This window comes from Colletotrichum spaethianum (genome assembly GCF_022836535.1).
Source record: "Colletotrichum spaethianum MAFF 239500 DNA, contig16, whole genome shotgun sequence".
NCBI lineage: Eukaryota > Fungi > Ascomycota > Sordariomycetes > Glomerellales > Glomerellaceae > Colletotrichum > Colletotrichum spaethianum.
Window position 1 is genome coordinate 610,328 of NW_026054786.1, and position 22,985 is coordinate 633,312.

At 54.1% G+C, this 22,985-nt stretch overlaps 7 protein-coding genes across 7 annotated transcripts; 5 read left to right on the forward strand and 2 right to left on the reverse strand.

The window, feature by feature from the left end:
• Positions 1-4,905: 4,905 nt before the first annotated feature.
• Positions 4,906-7,250, reverse strand: ColSpa_06677 (putative endo-1,3(4)-beta-glucanase; the record flags this gene model as incomplete). The annotated part of the gene is made up of 5 exons (XM_049272889.1): positions 4,906-4,922; positions 4,982-5,495; positions 5,546-5,844; positions 5,897-6,041; positions 6,090-7,250. 5 exons carry the CDS (start codon positions 7,248-7,250, stop codon positions 4,906-4,908), a joined length of 2,136 nt encoding a protein of 711 aa, XP_049128846.1.
• Positions 7,251-10,677: 3,427 nt separating this feature from the next.
• ColSpa_06678 (protein DnaJ subfamily C member 9) lies at positions 10,678-11,659 on the reverse strand (the record flags this gene model as incomplete). The annotated part of the gene is made up of 2 exons (XM_049272890.1): positions 10,678-11,468; positions 11,524-11,659. 2 exons carry the CDS (start codon positions 11,657-11,659, stop codon positions 10,678-10,680), a joined length of 927 nt encoding a protein of 308 aa, XP_049128847.1.
• Positions 11,660-12,111: 452 nt separating this feature from the next.
• Positions 12,112-12,648, forward strand: ColSpa_06679 (bifunctional protein RIB2; the record flags this gene model as incomplete). The annotated part of the gene is made up of 1 exon (XM_049272891.1): positions 12,112-12,648. The coding sequence occupies one exon, from the start codon at positions 12,112-12,114 to the stop codon at positions 12,646-12,648; it is 537 nt and encodes a 178-aa protein (XP_049128848.1).
• Positions 12,649-14,008: 1,360 nt separating this feature from the next.
• ColSpa_06680 (uncharacterized protein) lies at positions 14,009-14,749 on the forward strand (the record flags this gene model as incomplete). The annotated part of the gene is made up of 2 exons (XM_049272892.1): positions 14,009-14,071; positions 14,327-14,749. The coding sequence occupies 2 exons, from the start codon at positions 14,009-14,011 to the stop codon at positions 14,747-14,749; spliced, it is 486 nt and encodes a 161-aa protein (XP_049128849.1).
• An 18-nt stretch (positions 14,750-14,767) lies between these two features.
• On the forward strand, positions 14,768-17,701 carry ColSpa_06681 (protein argonaute MEL1; the record flags this gene model as incomplete). The annotated part of the gene is made up of 1 exon (XM_049272893.1): positions 14,768-17,701. The coding sequence occupies one exon, from the start codon at positions 14,768-14,770 to the stop codon at positions 17,699-17,701; it is 2,934 nt and encodes a 977-aa protein (XP_049128850.1).
• A 630-nt stretch (positions 17,702-18,331) lies between these two features.
• On the forward strand, positions 18,332-19,512 carry ColSpa_06682 (lactoylglutathione lyase; the record flags this gene model as incomplete). Its single annotated transcript, XM_049272894.1, has 5 exons — positions 18,332-18,379; positions 18,433-18,460; positions 18,519-18,955; positions 18,978-19,272; positions 19,355-19,512. The coding sequence occupies 5 exons, from the start codon at positions 18,332-18,334 to the stop codon at positions 19,510-19,512; spliced, it is 966 nt and encodes a 321-aa protein (XP_049128851.1).
• Positions 19,513-20,296: 784 nt separating this feature from the next.
• On the forward strand, positions 20,297-21,082 carry ColSpa_06683 (uncharacterized protein; the record flags this gene model as incomplete). Its single annotated transcript, XM_049272895.1, has 2 exons — positions 20,297-20,534; positions 20,682-21,082. 2 exons carry the CDS (start codon positions 20,297-20,299, stop codon positions 21,080-21,082), a joined length of 639 nt encoding a protein of 212 aa, XP_049128852.1.
• Between the last annotated feature and the right edge of the window lie 1,903 nt (positions 21,083-22,985).

Genomic DNA, 22,985 nt, shown 5'->3' on the forward strand with positions numbered 1-22,985 from the left:
GGTGTCCAGGGAGATGCAGCTCTAGGACATGGGGGGGAGGAAAGTCCAATGGGGCCTTGCCGGGGCTACACTAAGGTGACAGTGGATGGTGGGAAAGTGGAAGAATTGTTGAACTACAGACAAGGCGGGTTCAAGGTAGGTAGATAGGCAAGGTAGGCAACTGAGGGAAATGAATGCCAAGACGAAGTTAGGCGGGCGAAGTACTTACACACCATGTTGTGTGCGACGGGTGACTCTTGGCCTTTTTTTTTTGGTGCTGTTGCTCAGTATCACAAACAGCCGGCACACCCAAGCTGAGGTATCTCCGATAGTAGTTGATAGTCACCACGGACCGGACGAGAATTTCGCTGGAGGCCCTATGCCTGCGGCGCCTGACGGCGAAGAGAGTGGGGTAAAGGTCGGTCAGTGACGGTGTGGTCCAATGACGCGGAGCTATGGGAAGCACGTTGGGCGCCAAGTCCCAAGGCACTGAGTGATCTGTATCGGAAGAAGGTGGAAGGTGGTCCAAGTGGGTTGGATTGAACGTGCGGGAAGGACGTGACGATGCTGCAGCAGTGCTAGAGTGTCTGCAGAGTGAGCGCGGGGGGGGCGAGCCAAGTCGAATGGGAGTCGAGGTGGGAGTATTGAGTCGAGTCGGGCTTTGCAAAGTGGTGTCTGTCCGTTTGGAGAGACGGTGTGTGAGCGAGCGCAAGACCAATTGGTAGTCTCTGCGGCGATGCAGCAATAAGACGAGACAGGCTCTGTGTAGTTGCTGGTATAAATGTAGCAACGGCAGCAATCTGTTCGACAAAGCCGTGTTCCAGGAGTTCAGGCGATGGCAAAATGGGAATGGGTACGGAGGGCGGTTGAACAAGAAACGAACACAGCCCCCTTTTCCTGTCAGGCGAATATGGATAAGGTGGGACGGACGCTGTGGTACCCAAGAGAAGGAGGGACGGGACGAGACGAGACAGAAAAAGACGCTGAGAGAAGCCACGAGCCGATGAGGAGGGAGCGAGGGAGTGGCAGTCGTGGTGGGAATCACAGTTATGGGTGCGCGGGCGGCCTCCCTCGCCGGAACAGCATGCCGGGGACCGCTAGCACCGATCCAGAATTTTCAATGACTGCATCCAGCACCTGGCACAGCACTTCTGGCGCCTAATTACCCTTCCATGACTGCATCGAGCTGTCAGAGGGGATCTGCTGGCGCTCTCTCGCTGTTCCCCTCTCCTCTCCACTACCAAACGACCTGGAAACCAGGGAATAAAAGCTTCTGGTAACCCGTGGCTTCCTCCTAAGGCCCCTCTGCAGGACTCCCCCCAAAACGTCATACAACCAACTAGCCAGTCACGAACAGGTTTCAGTCTTGGGGAGCCAAGGGGGATGGTTGGCGACACCCAATGGGAAGCTTCCTGGGATGCCAAGCGTGGCTGTGTTGTCTGGCGTTGCTTCTGATATTTCTCCGCTGTTTCCTGTTTGACGCCCGCCCACTTGCCTAGTGTACCTGGCTTGCCCGGATTGCTAGGCCCTCCGTGCCTGCCCTCTTCCGCCTGGACCTCCTTCCCACATTTCCGCCTCTAAGTACCGCCTCTGCCAGCACCGCTAATAAAGGTACATACACTCTTCTCCCCGGTGCCGACGCCGACGCCGACGCCGTCATCGTCTGCCTCCAATCCTCTCAGACTCTGACCGTTTGTCCCGTCATCCACACATTTAACTCCATTCGGCATCCCTCGCATCGCATCACATCGCATCGAAAAAGAGGAAGAGGGACCATCACTTGTCTGTCATCTTCAAATCCTCCTGCTCGTGATTAGACACCAAGGCTATCACGTCTTCTCCTCCTCCTCCTCTCCCTCCTCCTCCTCCTGCCTCTCCAATGTCCGAACTCAAATTTGCATACCCGCCACGCATCGCCTCAGCAACCTTGAGGTAAAGAATGACACAATAAAACAAACGATCGACTTCGGGCTCGGCTTGACAGTCTGTTTCCACATTTCCCCCTCCGGACACGCAGCCGTCCCACTGCCAGGCAATTCGTCCTGACATTCGGCTCATGGACCGGACGATGTGCGACAAACAGCTCGAGCTCCAGCCCACCACAGTTGCACAGCTCCCCTGGCTGTTCCATTTTCGGCTCTCGCCGTCCTTTTTTTCTTTTCTCAAACTTCAAAACGAGGGGCCTATTCCTGGTCTCGTCCGAAGACTATTGCTCCGACCAAACAATGGATTATCACGGTGCATGGTACAGAGCACTCGTAAACCTTGATGGTTCTATTTGCGCCTTCTTTGCCTCTCACCCCACAGTCTTGCAACCACCATCGAGGCAAACAAGCTCCAGAGCAGAAATCCTGGAAATGCTGTTTTCGGTTGCCCTGCGAAACGCCCTGCCTTGGCTTGCCGGGGGGCGGGGACCCCCTTGTCCACTCGGATTCCAAGCCCCCATGCACCGATCTGCGGCCCCCCCCCAACCACATCGACGCTGAATGCCATGACCGGACATGGGGCCTGCTCGGCACGCTGGACCCCTTATCGTCACTGCTCTTATCGATAAAAGCTTGCTGTCTGTCGTTTCTCGCGGCCTGAGTGCGGCAACTGCAACCAAGCCTCGTCGCTCCGCCGCATAACCATCGTCTTAGCCCTGCGCCAAGCCTCAAGGCAAGTATTCGCTCGCCTGGCCCATCTGGTGAGCCTGTCTCGACTCGTGACTATTGGCTTTGGCAGCAGCAGATATGCGTGGTATGCCTCGCTTTGCAATTTGCGGCATCGAGCATCTTCCCCAACTCTGAATTGCGGGGACGGGGCACTTGGGCTGGTTGGCTGGCCCGTCGGCGATTCATTTGCAACCAACTTTCGAGTCATCCACCCCCCCATGCTTCCATGCGCGCGCTTTTGATGCGGGCTTCGTGCGCTGGCATTTCACAGCCACCACCATCCATTCGACGCATCTCGCGCCCCCATTGAGCGCCGACCACGTTCTCTTAGCCAACTGCATCCACGGACTGCTGCGTCGGGCGCTTCGTCATATACGCGTGGCTTGGCCTGTCAGTTTGCAAGCCAGGCAGAGGTAGCAGCAGTTCAGCGCAATCCTTTGGGGACGAGTTTGGCCATAGAATAGCACCTTGATAAGCTCTCGACGACTTACACATCAGACTTGGCAACTTGCTGCGGATGAACACAACCCCGCCTTGGTCACAAATTTTTACTCTCCACAGGCTGACTTGATTAACATCCAAGTGACCAGAGCCTCAGCATGCCTACGACTGAGAAGTGTTGCAGTTTCTATGCGGTGCATTCGCCCGAGCGCAGCTATGGTAGGCACGCGGTTGTTTGAACGTTGACCTTTCGTCTCATTTTTCGCCCCAGCGCAGGTTGTCATCTAGTGTAGCCCCGTCAGCCAAAGCCTCAATGGGCTGAAAAGCACAGTTGCTTCAGCTCCGGTGCCGACTTCCGAACGAGACAACTTCAAGATACCAGTTGTCCACCAAGGCAATCTTTATAGATAAGGCAACTTACCACGGAACGAAGAAGAACTCCCCTGTGAATGGCGGGTTCTGAAGCTGCACCAACGTCTCGTCGTCCGACAAGTTTGTTGTCCTCAAAACTAGAGTGAGGCACACAAGGCGCGGCACCATATCCGATCCTGAGCTGGAGAGCTTTTGTTGTTGCGCCGTCCACGACTTTCGCGTTATTCTACACTGCATGCACGCTACTTCCCACGGTCATGTCCCTTGCAAATCCAACCGCAGGTTGGTAAGCAAATGTACAGTCGTGAATTTGTATACTGCATGTCATGCTCGACGCACAGTGCTCAAGGAATGCGTGTATGAGAAGAAATATCGTTTTTGTGAACCCCCGGCACGATCTTACAACACCGCCCATACTATACGCACCCTTCGACTAACAGCGGAGTCACCATTTTGATCTGGTTATTTCTGAGAAAACCCGTGGATATGACAACTCGGTCGGCGGCAGCCTGATTTTGAACCGCAGTTGCAATAAGCAATGTGGCGACCAAAAAGCTTAGCGTTCCGGCCCCCAACTTTTTCCCCCCTCTCGTTTCGTGCCGCCCACACGCCCTTCGCACCCGAGTCCCAAGAGACCAGAGGATGCCGGGGACCCGTGGTACGCGGACAAGTGACGCGTCACACAGGGACGCCCGAGGGGGAGACTTCCATCCACTCCTCCGGGATTTCTCTGGCGGTTTCCCCAGACCACCAAGGCCGCGGTTACCGTCTTTTCCATCGGGGGGGGGTTCCGGGGTGTGTGTGTGCCCGTGTCTGTGTAAGTGTTTTTGGAATGTCCGGTTGGATCCCACCCCCCGAGCTTCGAGCTAGCAATGTACAGCTCCCTCCTGCATGCGCTGAGCCTGCTGGCCAGAGACGTAGGTAGGGACCTGATCATGAAAACGGGGGGCATGCAGGATTCAGTTGCTGCACCATTTCTTCAGACGCGCCAAGTTACGGAATTGCTAGATCGGACCTCGGGGTAGTCCAGACCGGAGCCTCGGGACACCTCTTGCATATCATCTGTTCATTGCATGGCCGGTGGGAAAACGGTTGGGCGTTAGCGTTCACTTGGCCGATGCACTTTCTGGCGTTCGGATTCAAAGCAGTAAACTCCCATTCTCATTGATTAAAAAAGATGCTGTCTAATAGTGTTTGGTGTCGGTGTCGTCGTAGGGTTTTCGTGTGTCGTTTCTGTAGTCGTCGTTATCGAGGAATCGCCGTCTCCATCTCTTCGTGGTTCGTTTCCCGTCCCGTCATTACTCATCTGCGTTGCGAAAGGGGAAAAAAATTGAATTCGAATGGTGCCGCCTTCTAAGCTTCATGTCTCATCCACCAATCATAGGGTTCATGACAATCTTGGTGTTTCTAGTTTCTAGCATAGTGTTTCCTGGTATGGTGCTTTGTGGGGGGCCCAGCATCAGACGTTACCCATCACTAGACGTCCAGGTTAGTGGTCGGGCTTCTTGGCACATGTGGACTAAAACTCGACTTACAGGCAGCATACGTCAAGTACCACGTCAAGCTCGCACCGCCGTCGATCCAGCTAGGATCGAAGTTGGAGCTGTTGAAGAAGTCCCACGCGGTCCTACCGTCAATGGTCGCAAGGTTTCCGTATATGATACCCCTCCAGCCGCCCGCGATGCTATCGACGCGACCTCCACTAAAGTATACGTCCCACTCTTCGCGCACAAAGTCGGGCGTGCGGACGAAGGGCGAGGGTGGGAGGAGGGGGATCATGTGGATGCCTTGGATGAACTCGATATTAGCGCCGAAGTAGGTCGTGTGGTCAATCTTGTTCTCGAAGAGGATGCCGGCCACCTTGTTTCCGATAAACTGGGGTGGCTGCACGGCGTTGTCGCTCTTGTAGAGGTAGTAGTCCTGGAGTGCGCGAGCGATGATGGAGAGCTGCAGGTTGCTTCGCATCGAGAGCATGGCGTCTCCCGAGGCGTCTCCCCACATCTTGAGAGCGTATGCGTGCATCATGTCCTCTGAGCTTGATTCTTGGTCCTGTTTGTGAAGTGAGTTGATGCTCTTCGTATGCGGACAGAAATATTTACCTTTCCATCGTACGAGGCGTACAGGCCATGCGCCCAGCTGTGGCCATGGTACCAGTCGAAGGCACGCCATGTAGGGAAGTAAGTGTCCTTGGTGCTGGGGTTGGCAACATCGCGTACCAGAGCGTTCACGTAGTCTTTGTTCTCGGTCAACCAACCTGGATCCAGGTGGGCAATGGCAGCGGCGGCTAGAATGTGGTAGCCGTAGTGGAAGTGGTGGTCGTTGTATTGCGTGTTGCCAAAGTCGGCGCCGTCGTTGCCCGTCACGTAGGTTGCTGAAGACACGACACCTCCCCAAGCAGCTGCATGTCTGTTTAGTATAAGGATTCGTTTGTCATGTCAAGCACAACTTACTCTCATACGTCAATGGAAATTTCTGCTGGTTAGAAGCAAACTTTGCAAAAGCTGTCTTGAGTCTGTTTAGACCCGACTGTGCCAAGGCTGGGTCTTGCAGAATGTCATTGATCACAACAATCAGCAAGGCAAACTTGGCGAGAGCCTACTCCCATGTTAGTCACATCACGAGGGGTGTTTCAAATGCACACACCTTTCCGCTAAAATACATTGAGTCCAAGTCGGACTGGGCCGTCATGTCTTGGGACACCTCCTGGGCTGCTATCCCGCGGATCACGACCCGTGCGTTGTCAGACAGTGTTGTCAGGCTGCCTTGTTCAGGACTCCACGGAGCAAAGTTCATGTTGATGGGCATATTCGCCTCAGTCATCGTCCACTGGTCAGCCAAGACCGCAGTCGCGATTCCCTTAGTAGGGGTCATGAGCTGCACCGGCTGAACGGCGCTTCTTGTCGTGGTATCAAACGAGGAGACGTGATGAGGCAGCGCATACATGACCAGCTTTCCCTCCGGGTGACCGTCCTTGGCAAACTTGAAGCTGTATGAGCCCGTAGTACCGCTCACGGAGCCAGTCAACTCCACCGTCGTGGGATAGACACCAGCAGCCTGGTCAAGCAAGGCCTCGCCGTTTCCGGGATCCTTGGCGACCTGGACGATGCCATAGAAGGGCTGCGTTGATTGAGCGACTCCATTGTTGACAACCTGCAAGTTAAGCTGTGGTCCAGTGGTTGCATATGCATACAGCCGCCAGATCTTGCCGTCTTCAAGCTGGAAGGTGTATTTGGCAACGCCCGGCTTGGGGTCCTGTGTCACTCGTGTGACCGTCTTGAAGAACACTCCCGTCCGGATAACAGGGGTCCCTCCGGCGTATTGGGCGGTGATGAAGGGCATTCCTTGGACAAGGGGGAAGGAAACCGCAGGCACAGCTTGGGCATTTGGCTTCAAGTGAATCGTTGCAGAGAAGGCCGTGATGCTGTCGATTCCCACGGCGGTGTCCGAGCCAAGCTCCTGGGCGCTGATGACCATGGATTGAATACCTACCGGGTTGATGAAATAGGCCGCAGCGCCAGAAGCCTTAGTAGGCCCAAAGACACGCTGATTCGCCTCGATGTGGGAGATAGTCATGCCGAAGCTGGCAGCGGCCCCTCGTCCTGCCCCCCATGCTATGCCGTAAGGGTAGGTATACGTCGGCGCCGTCTGGTCTCCCAGGAAGAAGTTGGAGTAAAACTTGTTTGTTTGAAGCGGTGAGCTCGATGTGATACCCTTCCTCGGGACAGGGTGGTCGTTGCGGACCGGAATAGAGCCAGGAGGGGCCACCGTAGCGATGGGCTCCGCAAAAATGTCACCGGACGGCATTGGTACGGAAGGGATTGGTGCGGCTGTTGTAACTGGTGATGTCGAGTCAATCAAGGTGGTTGGCACCGGAATGCTATTCGACATAAGAGGGCAAGATGTTGCCTTGCCAGAGGTTTCCAGACTACTAGGTATGAACCCGGATGTTTGAGGGACCTTGTCAGTTAACGATGGCAAAATCACTACTGTTCCTGAGGGGTCTGCGGTGGTAATGGCAGAGATAACGTCGGTGGTGTCAAAATTCGGTGCTGATGTTTGCTGCGCTCCTCTCGTGACTTTGACTGTGACAGTCAAATTCGCCGTTTCCGTGAGGCAGGTAAGATCACGACTATCGAGCAGCAAAGAGCGGATGTTCAGCTGGCCAACATTCTCCGGGCCCGGGTGAGCAGGGTGAAGCCGAACGTGCTGCTGGTGGAACAAGCCGAGGGCACTTTCGCAGAATAAGACCTGTATCAAAGTTAGCCCAATGATCCCCATTTTCAAGTGAAGGCCCGCCATTGCGGGAGAGTATAATGTTTGTTCGTTTCGGCGAGAGCCAGTCAAGAAATTCAAGCCCAGGTCTGGCTTCTTGATACGTGATAGAGCGTTGCGAAAAGGAGAAAAGTTCCTCATCTGGTCAGAAGGTAAATGTGCGACGCTTCGAGGTTCATATAAACGGCGCACGCAGAGAGCAGCCGGATCAACAATGGAAACCGGCCGCGGGCCGGCAGCGTCATGCCCCTTGGCCCTACTACCAAAGTCCAGAACATGATAGGTTCCGTCGTTACCGTGCAACACGAGGGTGCAGGAATGTGGGAGTTCCAGGAACAATGGAGAGGTCTCACCTGTTAGGAATGTAGAACGTCCTGCCAGGGAACTCGGCTAAGGTCAAGTGCGAAGCGGGCAGTGTAATAGGGCAGCGAGGGGCTTGGGGACTGAGGAATCGTGATCAGACAAGACAGGCAAGCGTCTGCAGTGAGTCTGTCTACGTATCGCTGGAGGATTGGACGCCCTTTTCCAAAACTGGTGATCGGAAGATGATGTTGTGGCTGGCCGCCGCGGCACTTGTAAGATTCGAGGCTTGAAGAATATTGATGAGAGGGACGTGGTATGGCCGGGAAAGTGAGCAGCCGCCGCTAGTTTAACCGTGAGGTCTCAGGCCCTTTGGTAGCAGGCGCAAGATATGAGGTGTTGGACGTGAAGGAAGTTTCGACTCAATAGATGCACACACGACTAATGCTGCACTGAGCGACCCTCTTTGGCTGACGCGTGCTTGCCCTTGGCGTGGGTACCCTTCGGCATCCAAGCTGCCGTCGAGCAGGCCGAGGACGCTATTGAGCGAAACCGCCAATGGTGGGGAAAATATCGCGCAATTGACAGAGCAACTGGTCACTTGGCCTTGATTGCAATGGAATGCAAGTGGGATGAAGGGCCGTTAGCAGACGGGATGTTGTCTCTTCCAGGGACCAACTCAGTCTTGGAAGGGAACCCGTTGAGCCTTTCGGCGAGACACTCGGGCCAGTGACGTAAGGTAAGTACCGCATCCCACGTAAAGACCAGCTGAGAAGGGGTGGTATTTGCAACTCCAGGACATATTCAAAGGTCATGTAGAGGTTCTCCATTTGATCAGAAGACCCATTGCGATGATACCCTCATCTTGACATGCAGGTAGTCCTTCTTGTGTAACCAGGCCTTTGCCAGTGTGTCAACGGTCAGTCAGACTTGCGGGGCACCTTGGCATGTTCTTGGCAAATGTCTATGGTAAGATTCGGCTTGTCGACGAGACCATGAGGGTGTATAGAAAGAATAGAAAGAGGGAATGGGAGACAGGTAGGGCCAGCAGGATGACACAGAGCTCAAGTCCTTTAGTACCGGCTGAAGCACAACAGTCAACTAAAATCTCGGCACCACCCTCGGGTATCAAATGCAAAAGCCAACTCCAGAGCGCCTATACCGTCCGTACCAAGTGTCAAAGTCCCAGGCCGTTAACCTTCCCCCTGATGCTGTCATCGAGGACTTGCCGTAAGAGGCCACCAGATGCACCCGCTCTTTTATCAGAGCTCCTGGCCCCAGACCTCCTCAACTTATGGATACGATATCGATCTTCCTCCACAGCCGAACTCGCAGCTGCAGAAGCAAACAGAGGCTTCGGCTGTCTTTGTGCACCCTTTCTCAGTTTGTGGGCACGATATCGATCTTCTTCGGCAGCCGCAGCCGTCGCCGCCGTCGCAGCAGCAGCAGCAGCAGCATCGGCCTTTTGCCGCATCTCCTCCTCCGCTTTCCTCCTCTCCTTGCGCTTCTTCTCCTTCTTTCGTCTCTTCTCCTCGCTATCATCCCCAGTGGTATCCCTCGTCTCTTCCTTTTTGCACCTCCGTATCTGCTTGTCGCTGAGCACCCAGGGCTGCCGGAGCACCTCGTCCCGGAACCGTGTGCGTCGCTCCCATAGCGCCACCTCCTGCTCCGTGGACCTGAGGATCTTGACCTTTTCGATTTTGATCTGCTTCTCCTCGCGGAATGTCGCGAGGGCCCCCTTCACGTCGACGACGCTGCCCACATCCACGCCCACGCAGTCCGCGGGCGGCTGCGGCTGCGGCCTGTTGCTGCTGAACCATCCGTTCGTGTTGGGCTTCGGAGTGCTCGCGTCCGATGACGGCGGCGTCTTCAGCGCGACGACGCATTCGATGCAGGCCCCGCTGCTGTCGTCAACCGTGTAGATGCGCCGGCCCGGGAAGTCGTCAACAGCGACAACGATGCCGACGATGCGCGCCCATTTGATAGGTAGGTTCCTGTAAAAGTAGAAATTCTGAACTGCAAGACCGCACACTCGTCAGCATGAACCCGCAATGCATTGCCGGCTTTCGCTGCAGCATACCTTCATATTCGGGCACGGATTTCAGGCCGTGGATGTCGGATACGTGCAGGAGGCACCAAGTGTTGAAGGTCGGGGAGAGGTGGAGGCAGTATCGCGGATAGAGGCCTGCAGATGGATCGCTCGTCATGGCATGGTCGGGCTGGATCAGATGGGTTCTATCTACCCAGATCTGACCATGATCTCTGCAATGGATTGCTACTGATGAGGAGTGGTTCGTCGTGAGACTCGAATGGGCGCGTCGCGTCGAGAATATGCAGGTGGCGCTGAGAAGTTTACTGGGAAATGGTTGACCTGGGGACGCGAATGTCTTACTACCTAGATAGATAGGTAGTACAGCGCTAAGTATCCCCCGCATTGTGGCGCCAGGCAGCGGTTCCTCCAATGCGCTAAGACCTGAACCGCCATGCGCCTTGGTTTTGCATTCAACTAAAGAAAACTGCAAGAGTCCAAATGCGTCTTCTTCTCGATAGTCAATTCTCTATAACTCCGTCATAAACCGTTGAGTCGAATCCATCCTTTCCCGTCAGCCTTTGCCTACTGTAACCCATTTCCTAAGACGCCGAAACAACAATGCCAAGTCTACCGCTTTGACCTTCGTCCCGCTTTCGCGGGTTTGCTCTCCTCCGCCTTGGGCTTCTTCAACCGCGCAGCCGCAGCCTGGAAGGCCTCTTCTGACGGCTCCTCCTCTTCGACGACTCTCTTCTTGCCCTTCTTGGGCTGGCTGGTGGCTCCGTACTTGGCGGCGAGATCGTCCAGGAAGCCGGCGCGCTTCTGCTGATTGCTCTTGATGAGCGCCGCCAAATCATCCTCGCCGCTGTCCTTGGCTTTCTTTTTTCCCTTGGCCTTCTTGTCACCCCCGAAAAGTTTGTCGTGCACACCCAGCTCCTTGGCGTATTCCTCAGCCTCCTGCGCCTCGCCCTTTGCTGCCTTGACGCGGGCCGCCTTGGCTAGTTTGCTTTCCTTGGTGTATCGCTTGAAGGATGGTACATCTTCACTAGCAATGGCCTCGTCGATGATCTTGCGGAAGCGTTCGTCGTCCTCGAGGACGTCGCTTAGCATTACTGTCTCATAGATCTTGTCCATGTCGCCCTTATGCTCTTCGTAGGCAAGCAGGACATCGTCCTTCTCCTCGTCGGAGCCTTTGTACTTCTTTGCGAACTTTTCGATGGCGTCCGCAGAAATTGCATCGCGGAACTGTTCGCGGTAGTAGTCGGACCAGTTGAAGCCTTCCGAGTCGACAATGGACTCGGAAGTCGAGCCGGTAGTATCATAGCGCTTGCGTCGTGCCGGGTCGGAGAGGATGGCGTACGCGAAGGCGATGGACTGGAATTTTTCCTTGGCCTCGTCTCTTTGGTCGTCGGTAACCTTGTCTGCAAGAGACACATCAGCTACGACCCAAGATGCGGGCACGTCTTTGTGACTTACCTGGGTGGTTTTTGAGCGCTGCCTTCCGGTAAGCTGATTTGACCTGGTCGGCCGTGGCTTCGCGCTCCAGTCCGAGAATCTCGTAAGGGTCGATGACAGGGGGCTCGCCCTCAACGAGATCGTCGGAGGAAGACATTTCAGGGGTGTGATGGTGGTGCGGATGTCGAGGTGATGAGAGACGGAAAGTTGGAGCTCTGTGACGCGCTCGAGCTGGCAGAGACGCGACAGCTAAAGTGGTGGGTCGACTACCGTGAAGGTGCTAGTGCGCCAAGACCATTTAGAGAGCCGTGCGCTAGGGACTCGAGCGTCGACAATCGGCGGACCGGGGCGTACGGCACCGATAGACTCAGGAAGAACCTGGATCCATGGACTTCCCTAGGTACTTACCCCTCCTGCGCCGACCAGATCCTTAAAGAGCTGCTTGTCGACCCGAGCTTGCAAACCAGTCTACTAACGTGTCGATCAATCTGCTTCGACAGGGAGAGGCGAGGAAGACGAAAAAGAAAGAAAAAACCAAACCATCGCCAGACTTATAATACCAAACCGGCATTTTCAGCGCCCGTGGCACGTTTCTCGAATAGCTCAAAGATGACATCAGAGGACGATGACATTCAGCATGCGTCGATAGCGCCAGGCGACCACACAGCGTATCTACAATATGCGCTCTCACTCGCAAAGAGGTCGCCACCTAAGCCTACCAACTACAGAGTTGGAGCTGTGATCGTCAACCCTGCCAACAATACGGTCGTCTCAACGGGCTACACGCTGGAGCTTCCCGGTAACACACATGCCGAGCAATGCTGCTTCATGAAGCTAGCCGAGCAGTACGGGGTAACCGAAGAAGAACTCGGGTCGGTGATCAAGACGCCTCTAGCCCTTTACACCACCATGGAGCCATGTTCGATCAGGCTCAGCGGAAATCTACCTTGCACCAAGAGGATCCTCCAACTGCGGTCTTTCATCAAGACTGTCTACGTCGGTGTTCAAGAACCGGAAAAGTTTGTCAAGGACAATACCGGGCGGGGTGCTTTTGAGAGGGCTGGTGTCGATTTCGTTCACGTCAAGGGTTTGGAGGGCGAGATCCTGAGGGTGGCCACAGCTGGCCATGTCAAGAACCCATCATAGGCATGCTTATCGCTGTCTTTGGTCAAAGCTCTCGGTCCGCGGAAAATGATCGTTGTCCAAGCCGCCAGTGCTGGCGAATGCAACGGTCCGTTGCCATGCGCGGCCTGTGTGGTGGATCTGGAGCAACTATCTTGACAGCAAATGAGCCAAACGGCTAGCACCTGAGCCATCATTTACTCACACGCATGCTCTACTTTTATACGAGTGGCACAAGTTATCTTCTTTTGACTGAGAGAAAAGGAGGAGGAAGGCAAGGTTGTTAGCACAATGATGGCCGATATAGTGGGCATGGGCAGATGAGGGGAAGGCAAACGCGGAGCAGCTGTCTATCCATAGGCGAGGAACAAAAAAAGACAAACGGAGCAAGAATTCAATGGCTTGGAAAAGCGTGGCAAGCGAGACCAGAAGCGCTGTGCTGCTGCCGATGAGAGAGGTTTTGCAGCTGTCATCAACAGCCAGTGCCATACCCTCTTTCTTCTCAGTCTGTTCATGGTTCCAAACCGTGAAGCAATCTTCTTCAAAAGTGTTTTACAGAGATAAGTCGTCTACTTCTAGCATGGGAAGCTATTGGAGTTGGTCAGGCTGCCCCCAGCTTGACACGGTTGCAGTTGCAGCTGGATCTGGATGGGGACATCAGAAAGCAGCTGCGGAAGGCCCTCTCAGCGACTGCAAGGTTTCTCGAGGGCCCGAAAGTGTGTCCAGGAACCAAGTCTGCTAATAGCTTAGACACCAAGACGGCGTTCTCTCACAACTATTCCGCGGGCCAATTGGGAGTGTCCCGGAGCAGTTGGGTTTGTGCATGCGCTCAAGCAACTCTTCATCTCCTCTGACGTGTTCACAAAGAAATAGCATGGGAAAACTTTGCGGTATGTTTTGGTATTATCTTATTTGTTGAATGTCTGTGCAGGGAGAGGGGGCGACGGGAGACCGCTGTTTGGTAGATGCACTTATTGGGTAATTGAAGCCTATCTGCTTTTTTGCCTTTTCCAACATCGCCGAAGTATCAACCAGAACCATGTGAATACCTGGAAAGGAAGTTTTGTACCACACCAGATGGCTTGGTGACTCTTGATGATCCCCCCCCCCTTCTGCAATGCTTTGCTTGCCAATATCCCCGTTCATTGGGCAAGTTGACCGTTTCCATATGTCACAGTCAAGACCTTGTTGATAAACTTTGCCAACCCTGCAAGTTCCAGTTATCCATACATCTTACTTTACTATCTTACGGTACCTTCACTGCTGATGTTGCCCTGTCAAAGCTACTTTCATTAATTAGAAGGGGGACCTCTTTTTTTGAATGCCCCTCTGGCATCATGCCCCACTTTGGGGACAAGGATACGCCGTCCCAAGATCCATTGCCATGTCCTGTGTCCATCTCAACCTTAACATCCCGTCCTTCATCGACACCCTCTACTGCATTAATGTACACTCCCCGACATCTCCGGTTGGCTTCAGGCTTGCTGCATAGTGACTCAACGGCCTCCAGCATTCGTTTGCCTACCTTGATGTATCTGTTTGCAGCATCGTCTTTGCCGACAATAGGCTTTTGATCTCCCATCCCGATTATCAGCCGAGCTGCTGGTGGAAGCATGTACTCTCCCTTTTGCACATAAACGGCCCTACTCAACGGCACATTGTAGGATATCCATGTGAATATGCCCATTCCTTCTCACTCCAGCTCAACTTGACATTCATTACACAGAAGCGCTTTGAGACCCTTGTTGTGCGGCATCAGAAGCTCGCCAGAGTCGTAACCTGTTCTTTTCCGGCTTCTGCTCACCGATGGCGGATTCTGGACGTGGAAGCCGCGGCCGCGGCCGTGGTGACTTTGGTCGCGGTCGTGGCCGAGGTGGAGGTGGTGACTTTCAGCCTCGAGGAGGAGGATTTCGTGGCGATCGTGGTGGCGGTAACGTCAGAGGAGATCGCGGCGGCAGCAGCAGCTTTCGAGATGATCGCGGCGGCCGTGGCAGTTACGGAGGTGATCGCGGAGGTCGAGGTGGCGGCAGAGGTGGCCGCGGCGGTCGCCCTCCTCCTTTCGACGGCGAAGGTTCATTCTACGGGTATGTTCACCATCACAGGTTCCACGCTTCGGGTTAGCTAAAAACGTGGTAGTCACAACATGCCCTCTGTTCCCCAGCCCGACAGCAGCATCACCGAGCTCGAAAACAAGATCATCAAGTTCCACCAGTCGAAGGACACTAGTCTCGTCAAGAAGATGAACAGCATGAGTATCAGTGAGACAAGCGCTGTCGCTCTCATGCCCCGTCGTCCTGCCTACGGCACTTTAGGCAACAAGGTTCTTCTTTGGGCCAATTACTTCCACTTGACCGTGAACCCCAACGTCATCTATCGATACAACATTGAAGTCCGTAAGGGTGAAACGAAGAAGGAGCCCACCAGCGCTGAAAAGAGTAAAGACAAGGGTAAGGGGAGAGCGCAGGGTGGTGGCAGCGATGGCGCCCCTGCGACGATTCCCGCTCGTAAGTTAAGGATCATCCTGCAGCATGCTCTCGAGGAGCTTCGGAAACTCGAGCCTGGTGCCATTGTCGCCACCGAGTTTAAAAGCCAGCTCGTCTCGCTCAAGAAGCTCAAGTTGGCTGTCAACCCAATTCGGGTCATCTTCAAGCAGGAGAGCTCTGATCGACAGGAGTCATACTCGGTCAACATTGTCGGCGAGACGGAAGCCCCTTTGGCCGAAATGAAGGAGTATTTGAAGACCATGATTGACAAGAGTGACCCGGACGAAGCTCATTTCCCCAGATTCGCGACCTCTGTGGATGCTCTTGGTGTCATTCTCGGTTACACCTCGCGGAGTAGTGAACGAGTTACTTCCATTGGCAAGGGCCGCTTCTTCCCATGGGGATCCGGGGCGGCCAGCTCTCAGCTTGGTCACAACGACCCGCTCACGGCCATTAGGGGCTATTTTCAAAGTGTTAAGCTCGGCACTGGCAGAGTGCTCCTGAACGTCAACGTCACTCACGGGGTCTTCAAGACCCCGGTCAACGTTAGTGAACTCTGCCGCTGGTTTCATGTGGCCGTCTTCGGTCAGGGCAATCCAACTACAGCCAAGAATGCACGAATGCGCCTCCGTACTCTATCCAAGTTTCTGGCTCGTACTCGAGTAACGGTCAAGTTCCGTGACTCCAACAACAAGGAGATCACGGGCAAGAAGACCATCCTTGGTCTTGCAGACAGGTTCGACGTTTCCCAGGAATTCTTGGGTAAAGATGTGCTCTTCGCCCCAGATTTCAACCATGCCGGCCCTCAGGAGGTCAAGTTCAACCTGCGGGCGCCAGAGGGAAAGGCTACGGTGATGAACAACAGGCCGCCCGGATTTTACACTGTTGATCAATATTGGACATGGAAATACGGCAAGGCTCCCGACAAGACCATGCCCCTCGTCAATCTTGGGACGCACGACAAACCCATGTTCTTTCCTGCCGAACAATGCACCATTATGCCTGGCCAAGCCGTTCGCTCAAAGCTCACTGGCGACGAGACGACGGTGATGCTCGAATTTGCTTGCCGGTCCCCCTTCGCCAACGCCATGTCTTTAACGGTCGATAGCTGTTCGGCTTTGGGCTTTGACGAAGACCTGCTCCGCGGATTTGGTCTGAATGTGGACAAGAAGCTTCTTACGGTTACCGGTCGCGAGCTCAACCCGCCTCCAGTGTCCTACAAGAACAAAGATATCATGGCTCGTGCAGGCTCTTGGAACATGAGCGGCGTCAAGGTCGCAAAGTCTGGACGGAAGATCGATGCTTGGACTTGGGTGCGTATCATTGATGATGATAAGGGCTCTTATGTCCAGACCGACGATATGGCGCGCATCGTCGGAAACTTCTCTCGGTTCCTTGAAACTAGCGGCATCCCGATCAGTCAACAAAGCGCCAACACGCCACGAGACCTCCACGTCGGTCACGGCAACTACGATGCGCCCATTGATGACTACTTTAGTAAGTTGAAGCGATACCTCAAGGACAACACCAAGAACTTCTTTTTGCTTGTCGTCCTTCCCCGTCAAGACTCTGCGCTCTACGGCATCATCAAGAAGCTGGCAGATACGCAGTACGGCATCCACACGATATGTGTAGTGGAGAAAACCTTCATGAAAGACAGTCCGCAGACTTACGCCAACGTTGGACTCAAGTGGAACTTGAAGAATGGCGGCGTCAATCATATTGTCAAGAATCCCATCGACATCATCAAGACGGGCACGACCATGGTTGTTGGATACGACGTGACCCATCCTACGAATATGCCAAACGATAAGAACGCTGCGCCCAGTCTAGTCGGGTTAGTGGCCAGCATCGATAAGGACCTTGGACAGTGGCCTGCGATCGCGTGGGAGCAGCCCGGTCGCCAAGAAATGCTGGGTGATGAACTGACCAGTCACTTCGCGGATCGCCTGCGGCTTTGGATGAAACACAACCAGAACAAGCTGCCGGAATACATCGTCATCTACCGTGACGGTGTGTCTGAGGGACAGTTCACGCAGGTTCTCGATGTCGAGCTGCCCATGATTCGCAAGGCATGCTCCAAGCTCTACCAAGCCGGCCGCAAAGCCAAGTTGTCAATTATCGTATCTGTCAAGCGCCACCAGACTCGATTCTACCCGACTTCGGAGCAGACCATGGACCCCAAGTCACGCAACATCCGCAGTGGCACTGTCGTCGACCGTGGCGTCACTCAGGCCCGTTACTGGGACTTCTTCCTCACGGCGCATACGGCTTTGAAGGGAACCGCCCGCCCGGCACACTACACTGTGCTTTTGGACGAAATCTTTCGTGACAAGTATGGTGTTGGTGACACGGCAGCAAACAACTTGGAGAAGCTCACGCACGACCTGTGCTATTTATTCGGCCGCGCTACCAAGGCTGTCAGCATCTGCCCGCCTGCATACTATGCGGACATCGTGTGCGAGCGAGCGCGTGTGCACCGTCCTGAACATTTCGATGCACCAGACACAGTCTCGAGCGTTAGTGGTGCGTCGGGCCTGACCACGAGCAGACGCGTGCATGACAACTTGAAGGACACCATGTATTACATCTAAGGGCGAGATGCGTTTGGTGTTTTGGAGGCGATTGGATCGGACGGCGTTTGGTAAGAAGACGAGGAGACATCAGATGTGCTACACAGTGGTTGCGTGATGGAGCTAAATTGAGTATCACTGAGAAGTTACTGAAACAAATGTTTTTTGGATATTGTGACCCGAATCGGCGAGGCAGCCATGCCGTGCCGTTTCTACAGGGTCTCTACCATGTCCGCTCCCGGGCCGGGCTACGTTGCCGGCATCAATGGGTGCTGTTCTTTCTATTGGCTTCGTGTTGACGTCAGTGGGGTTCTAGCGAGGGGCAGCTTCTTGATGGCGGGGTAGTTTGCCGTTGGAGCTCGACTCTTCGTCATGCATTACAGGTTATGTCCGAAAAAAAGTCCCGGTCCATAAGCTTCAATCCCCGAAATCTCACCCCCCGCTGCAACCTCCTCATAGCACATGTTGCATGAACCCCGTTGCTTCTATGAACACCCTCAGAGCTCTGCAGAGAATCAAACTCGTACAAAACGCGCTCACAGCTAAGCCCCTAGGTGCGGCTCAAAACCTTGGGTCTGTTCATATCCGTATTAAGAGCAGTGGCACTGATTCTTCTCGACAACCTTAGGACGAATCAGTCAGTTTGCAACCATGGCTACCACGACAGATGTCAAGAACTACAAGTTCAACCACTCGATGGTAAGTGCGCAGTTCCGGCATCGGTATCTGCTTCATACTAATCATGTACCAAGATCCGAGTGAAGGACCCCAAAGCTTCGAGTATGCAGCAAAAGCTCAACGCCAGCGCGTTTCAACTCCCCTTACTGACCGGCGCTAGTCAAGTTCTACGAGACCCTCGGCATGAAGGTCATCAGGAAGATGCCGCAGCCCGAGGCCAAGTTCGATCTGTACTTCCTGGCCTACGACTCGCCCAACGCGCTGTCGGCGGGCAAGGGCGCCTTGGACCGTGAGGGCATCATCGAACTGACGCACAACTACGGCACCGAGAATGATCCGGAGTACAAGACCAATAACGGCAACACGGAGCCGCACCGCGGTTTCGGCCACACGTGCATCAGCGTCGACAACATCCAGGCGGCGTGCCAGCGCCTCGAGGACGCCGGCTACGCGTTTAAGAAGAAGCTTACTGATGGCAAGATGCGCCACATTGCGTTCGTGCTGGACCCGGACCAGTACTGGGTCGAGATCATCGGACAGAAGCCGATTGAGCAGACGGAGAATGCCAAGGAGACGGATGTGACCACGTACAGAATGGTGGGTGCCTCGACATGAGTAGTATCAAGAGGGGCAAGAAAAGCTGACAGATGAGCAGAACCACACGATGCTCCGCGTCAAGGATCCCCAGAAGTCGCTCAAGTTCTACCAGGATGTCCTCGGCATGTCGCTGATCCGCAAGAACGAGTCCAGCGATTTCACGCTCTTCTTCTTGGCTTACGGCGACCTCAAGGAGGGCGAGAGCCAGGCGCAGCGCGAGGGCATCCTCGAGCTGACGTGGAACCACGGCACCGAGAAGGACGAGAGCTTCAGCTACCACAACGGAAACGACCAGCCCCAGGGCTTTGGTCACATTTGTGAGTTTTCCCATTTGTTATGGACTTACACTTGGGAGGGATTCGGAAGTGAAGGGCGTGAGAGCTAACGGTTTGGAAACAGGCATCTCGGTCGATAACATTGACGCCGCATGCGCGCGTTTCGAGGACTTGAAGTGCAACTGGAAGAAGCGCCTTACCGACGGCCGCATGAAGAATATTGCGTTCCTGCTGGACCCTGACAACTACTGGATTGAGGTTGTTCAGAATGAGAGCTTTTAAGCCTAAACCCGGACAGGGATGAGATTATTGAGCATGGCATGAGAAAGCAAAGCGGAACGGTGTTCGGTGGGAGGCAACAGGCGGGGCGGATGGTTTGATGCATGGGTGAGGCGTACGAAAAGTGAGCGAGGTTGTCTCCGAGTCTCCGAAGCCATTTCGGCGGTGTTTGGGCGGCGGTAGTGGAATCCAGCGGCCATTTTGAGGGTGCCAACATATGCCTGCGGGTGTGTCTGAAACGGAATCAAATCCAAAAGCAAGCGAATTTGGAATATCTAATTCTGATGCTGAGATTCCACATGCTCTGTGGCTGTTGATATTAGTGCTGATGCTGGTATGTGTAAGGATCCAAATGCTGCCAGTGAAATCCCCCGGCCAATCCTCGGATGACCGTGCGCTTTGTGGAACCATGATGGAATCACAGCACAAGATTCCACGCTGTGGCGCTGCAGTGCCGCTGTGGCGGGACCTCTCCCCATTGTCTGCGACCCCGCCAAAAGTCGTTGACGCAACAGTTGCTCCCGAGCTTCTCACTCTCGGTGGCCACGGGCCCTGTGAATACCCCCAGGGCTCTGATTTGTCACTTGCCTCACCACCCCTCCCACGTTGTGACATTCTTTCTTCAGACCACACGGCATTGAGACGGCATCACGGTTTCCTTATTTAAACCTCACAAATCCCCAACTAAACCCGTTGCACTACTCGGCATCTAAAAGTAACCACTCCTCCTCACCGACTACCAACCGGTGAAATCCAAACAAGGAACGAGACGGTCGACGAATTGCAAATGCGATTCTCACCCTTCATCTCCACGCTCGTCTACACGTTCTCCAACCTCACCCGCGTCCGCGCAGCGCAGTCCCTCGGCGCCCAGACTCCCCTTGTCGCCGCACGCCCGCTCCGCGCTTCTATGTCCTCGATCCCATTCCTGGGTGCTCTGTTCGGCTCTTCCGCTTCGCAGCAAGACAAGATGTCGTACCCTGACAAGAGATCCGACGATGAGTGGCGGGCCGTTCTGAACAAAGGTACGTAGTCCCGATTGCTGTGTCCCAACCTCTCATGAGTCTCGTTCCGTGCTCTCAAGCCGTCAGCCCGATATCGGCGTCCTCATGAGATGTTTCGTTACGACACTGGGGTTGGGAAGTGAGGCAGGAGACTGACACACTCACCAGAACAATTCCGCATCCTCCGCGAGAAAGGAACCGAGCCCCCCGGCTCCGGCAAGTTCGACAAGCACTACCCCGAGGAGGGCGTCTACGCCTGCGCCGGGTGCTCCGCGCCGCTGTATAAGGCCACGCACAAGTTCAAGTCGGGATGCGGCTGGCCGGCCTACTTTGACTCGCTGCCCGGCGCCGTCGTGCGCCACGAGGACCGCGCCTTCGGCATGGCGAGGACGGAGATTGTCTGCGCCAACTGCGGCGGTCACCTTGGCCACGTGTTCAAGGGCGAGGGTTTCGACACCCCCACGGATGAGAGGCATTGCGTCAACAGCGTGAGCTTGACGTTTTCGCCCGACGAGAAGAAGGCTGGCGAGGGAAGCGGCCAGGGCGCCAAGGGAGAGAGCAAGGTTTGAGGTACGATTGCAGAGGTTGTGGACGGGTCGGGTTGATTTGTTCACGGCGTTGATGGCGATGAGGTTCGGGTTGGTGTTGTGGTGTTGAGAGTGTGCTAGGGGACAATGCACAGGGTGAGATCATGAAGCTGATGGCTGCGGTTGTGAACGTGTCTAAGTGTATCAACAGATGTGAACGGGACAGACCAAGTTTTTGCGTAGAGCCACGGTGACCAACTCGATAGGTGAGGTCTGATCATTTTACTAAAATTGCCTATATGAATCTTTCCGAGGGCTGGGTTTTCTGCTTCGAGTTGTTTTTTATCAACTCATTCTTCATGAATCATGCGTTTGGGACCAGTATGTCACCTACTAATGAGTGGTATCATGGCCTGCCCTGACATAGGCGCCACAGTATCTGGCGGCTCAGATACAGGCAACGATATTTCCTACAGCGCCCACAATCCGCCAGTGCTCGCCTGAGCCCCATGCTTACATTTGGTCACTTCGTCAGGCGCCATCACCACCAAGGCTGTTTGATCAATAATTCATTAATCAGAACGGAAAACCCATGTTTCGTGTCATTACTCCTATGTACAATCTTAGTAGAGTTCCTCTTGAAGAAGTCACCATCACTGCTCAAGGTTAGCTAGAAGGTGTGACCATCTAATTAATAATTTATCTCCTAGTTTGACTTGAACAGTGGGTTGAATCTCTCATCTAACTACGTCTAGTGCGTGCAATGCATCCCATCGTTGCAACCTAGTTAGTCATTGCCATGTAAAGTTAAGCCCCCCTTTGATGAAAATACAACACTCAACGCATTACATTGCTTCAATACATCGGTTGCATGATAGCTCTTAAAAGCTTATCGTAAGGTATATCACTCATGGCTAGGCCATATCGGTCAATGGCGGCCTGGCATAAATCAATGGTATTTTGCTCCAGCTCCTCGAAAACTTTCACCTCATCAATCTGCTGTTCTGCTCCGGTATCAACCATTAGCCGTTGAAAGCATGCTTGTTGGAGATCTCTGATGTCGAAAATCAATTTGAACTTGGCTACGAATAAATCCTCCTCTTCGGCGGAAGTACTGGATGAATCAGGCAAGGTCTGCGTGCCCTGACCCATCTTCGTAGATGTTGGCTTAGAGAGCACATTGCTGCCATCTGGTATTGCAGAGATCTTTGAAGATTTAGACACAATAGAGTTTAAGTTCAGGTCAATCTCTTCGTCCGATGAAGTTGAGCTTGTGTCCGCGGCGGGTAACTCAGTAGCATCTCCATCCTCGCCCTCTTTTGCGGGGGCAATCTCCTCAGGGTTTGCAGCATTGGATGGGGATGTAGCGATTAGACCTCCCGTTTTAAGTTTATTGTTGACCTTCTGAGCGGCGTGATCGGGAGGTGGATAGGATGGGTTGCTGGGTCCGTCTGGTTGCCGTATCATAGCCTTCCTTTCGAAAGCTTCGGGAGGAATCCTCGGCAACGGTATCGGTGTGGTGGATACGGGCTTTGCATTATAATCACACCTTTGTTTCTTTGTAGCCGAGATGTCAATATCGTCGTTATTCTTTCGCTTGACGATGAGTAGCCTTGTCTGTGGTGGCTTCTTAGCTTGTTCTGCAGAGAGGCAGGGCTTTGAGACGAGTTGTGTCGGTTGTTGAAAGAATTCCTTCCGCTGGCTCGCTTTTTGAGAATCTTGTTCCGGTACCAAAAACTTTGACTGTTCATGAGATCGTTTCGGGACACCCGACTCTGCCTGCTTCCCTGACGAGAACGGCAGCTCACGTCGAGGAGGGAGCATGTCTCGGAATACAGCACCGGAGCTGGGCCTCGATTTTGGTTGACGAATCTCGTCATACAAAAAGCTTTCGGCGAGTGGACTCAAATCCCGGTCTAGTTGTTGTTTTTGTATTGATGGCGGG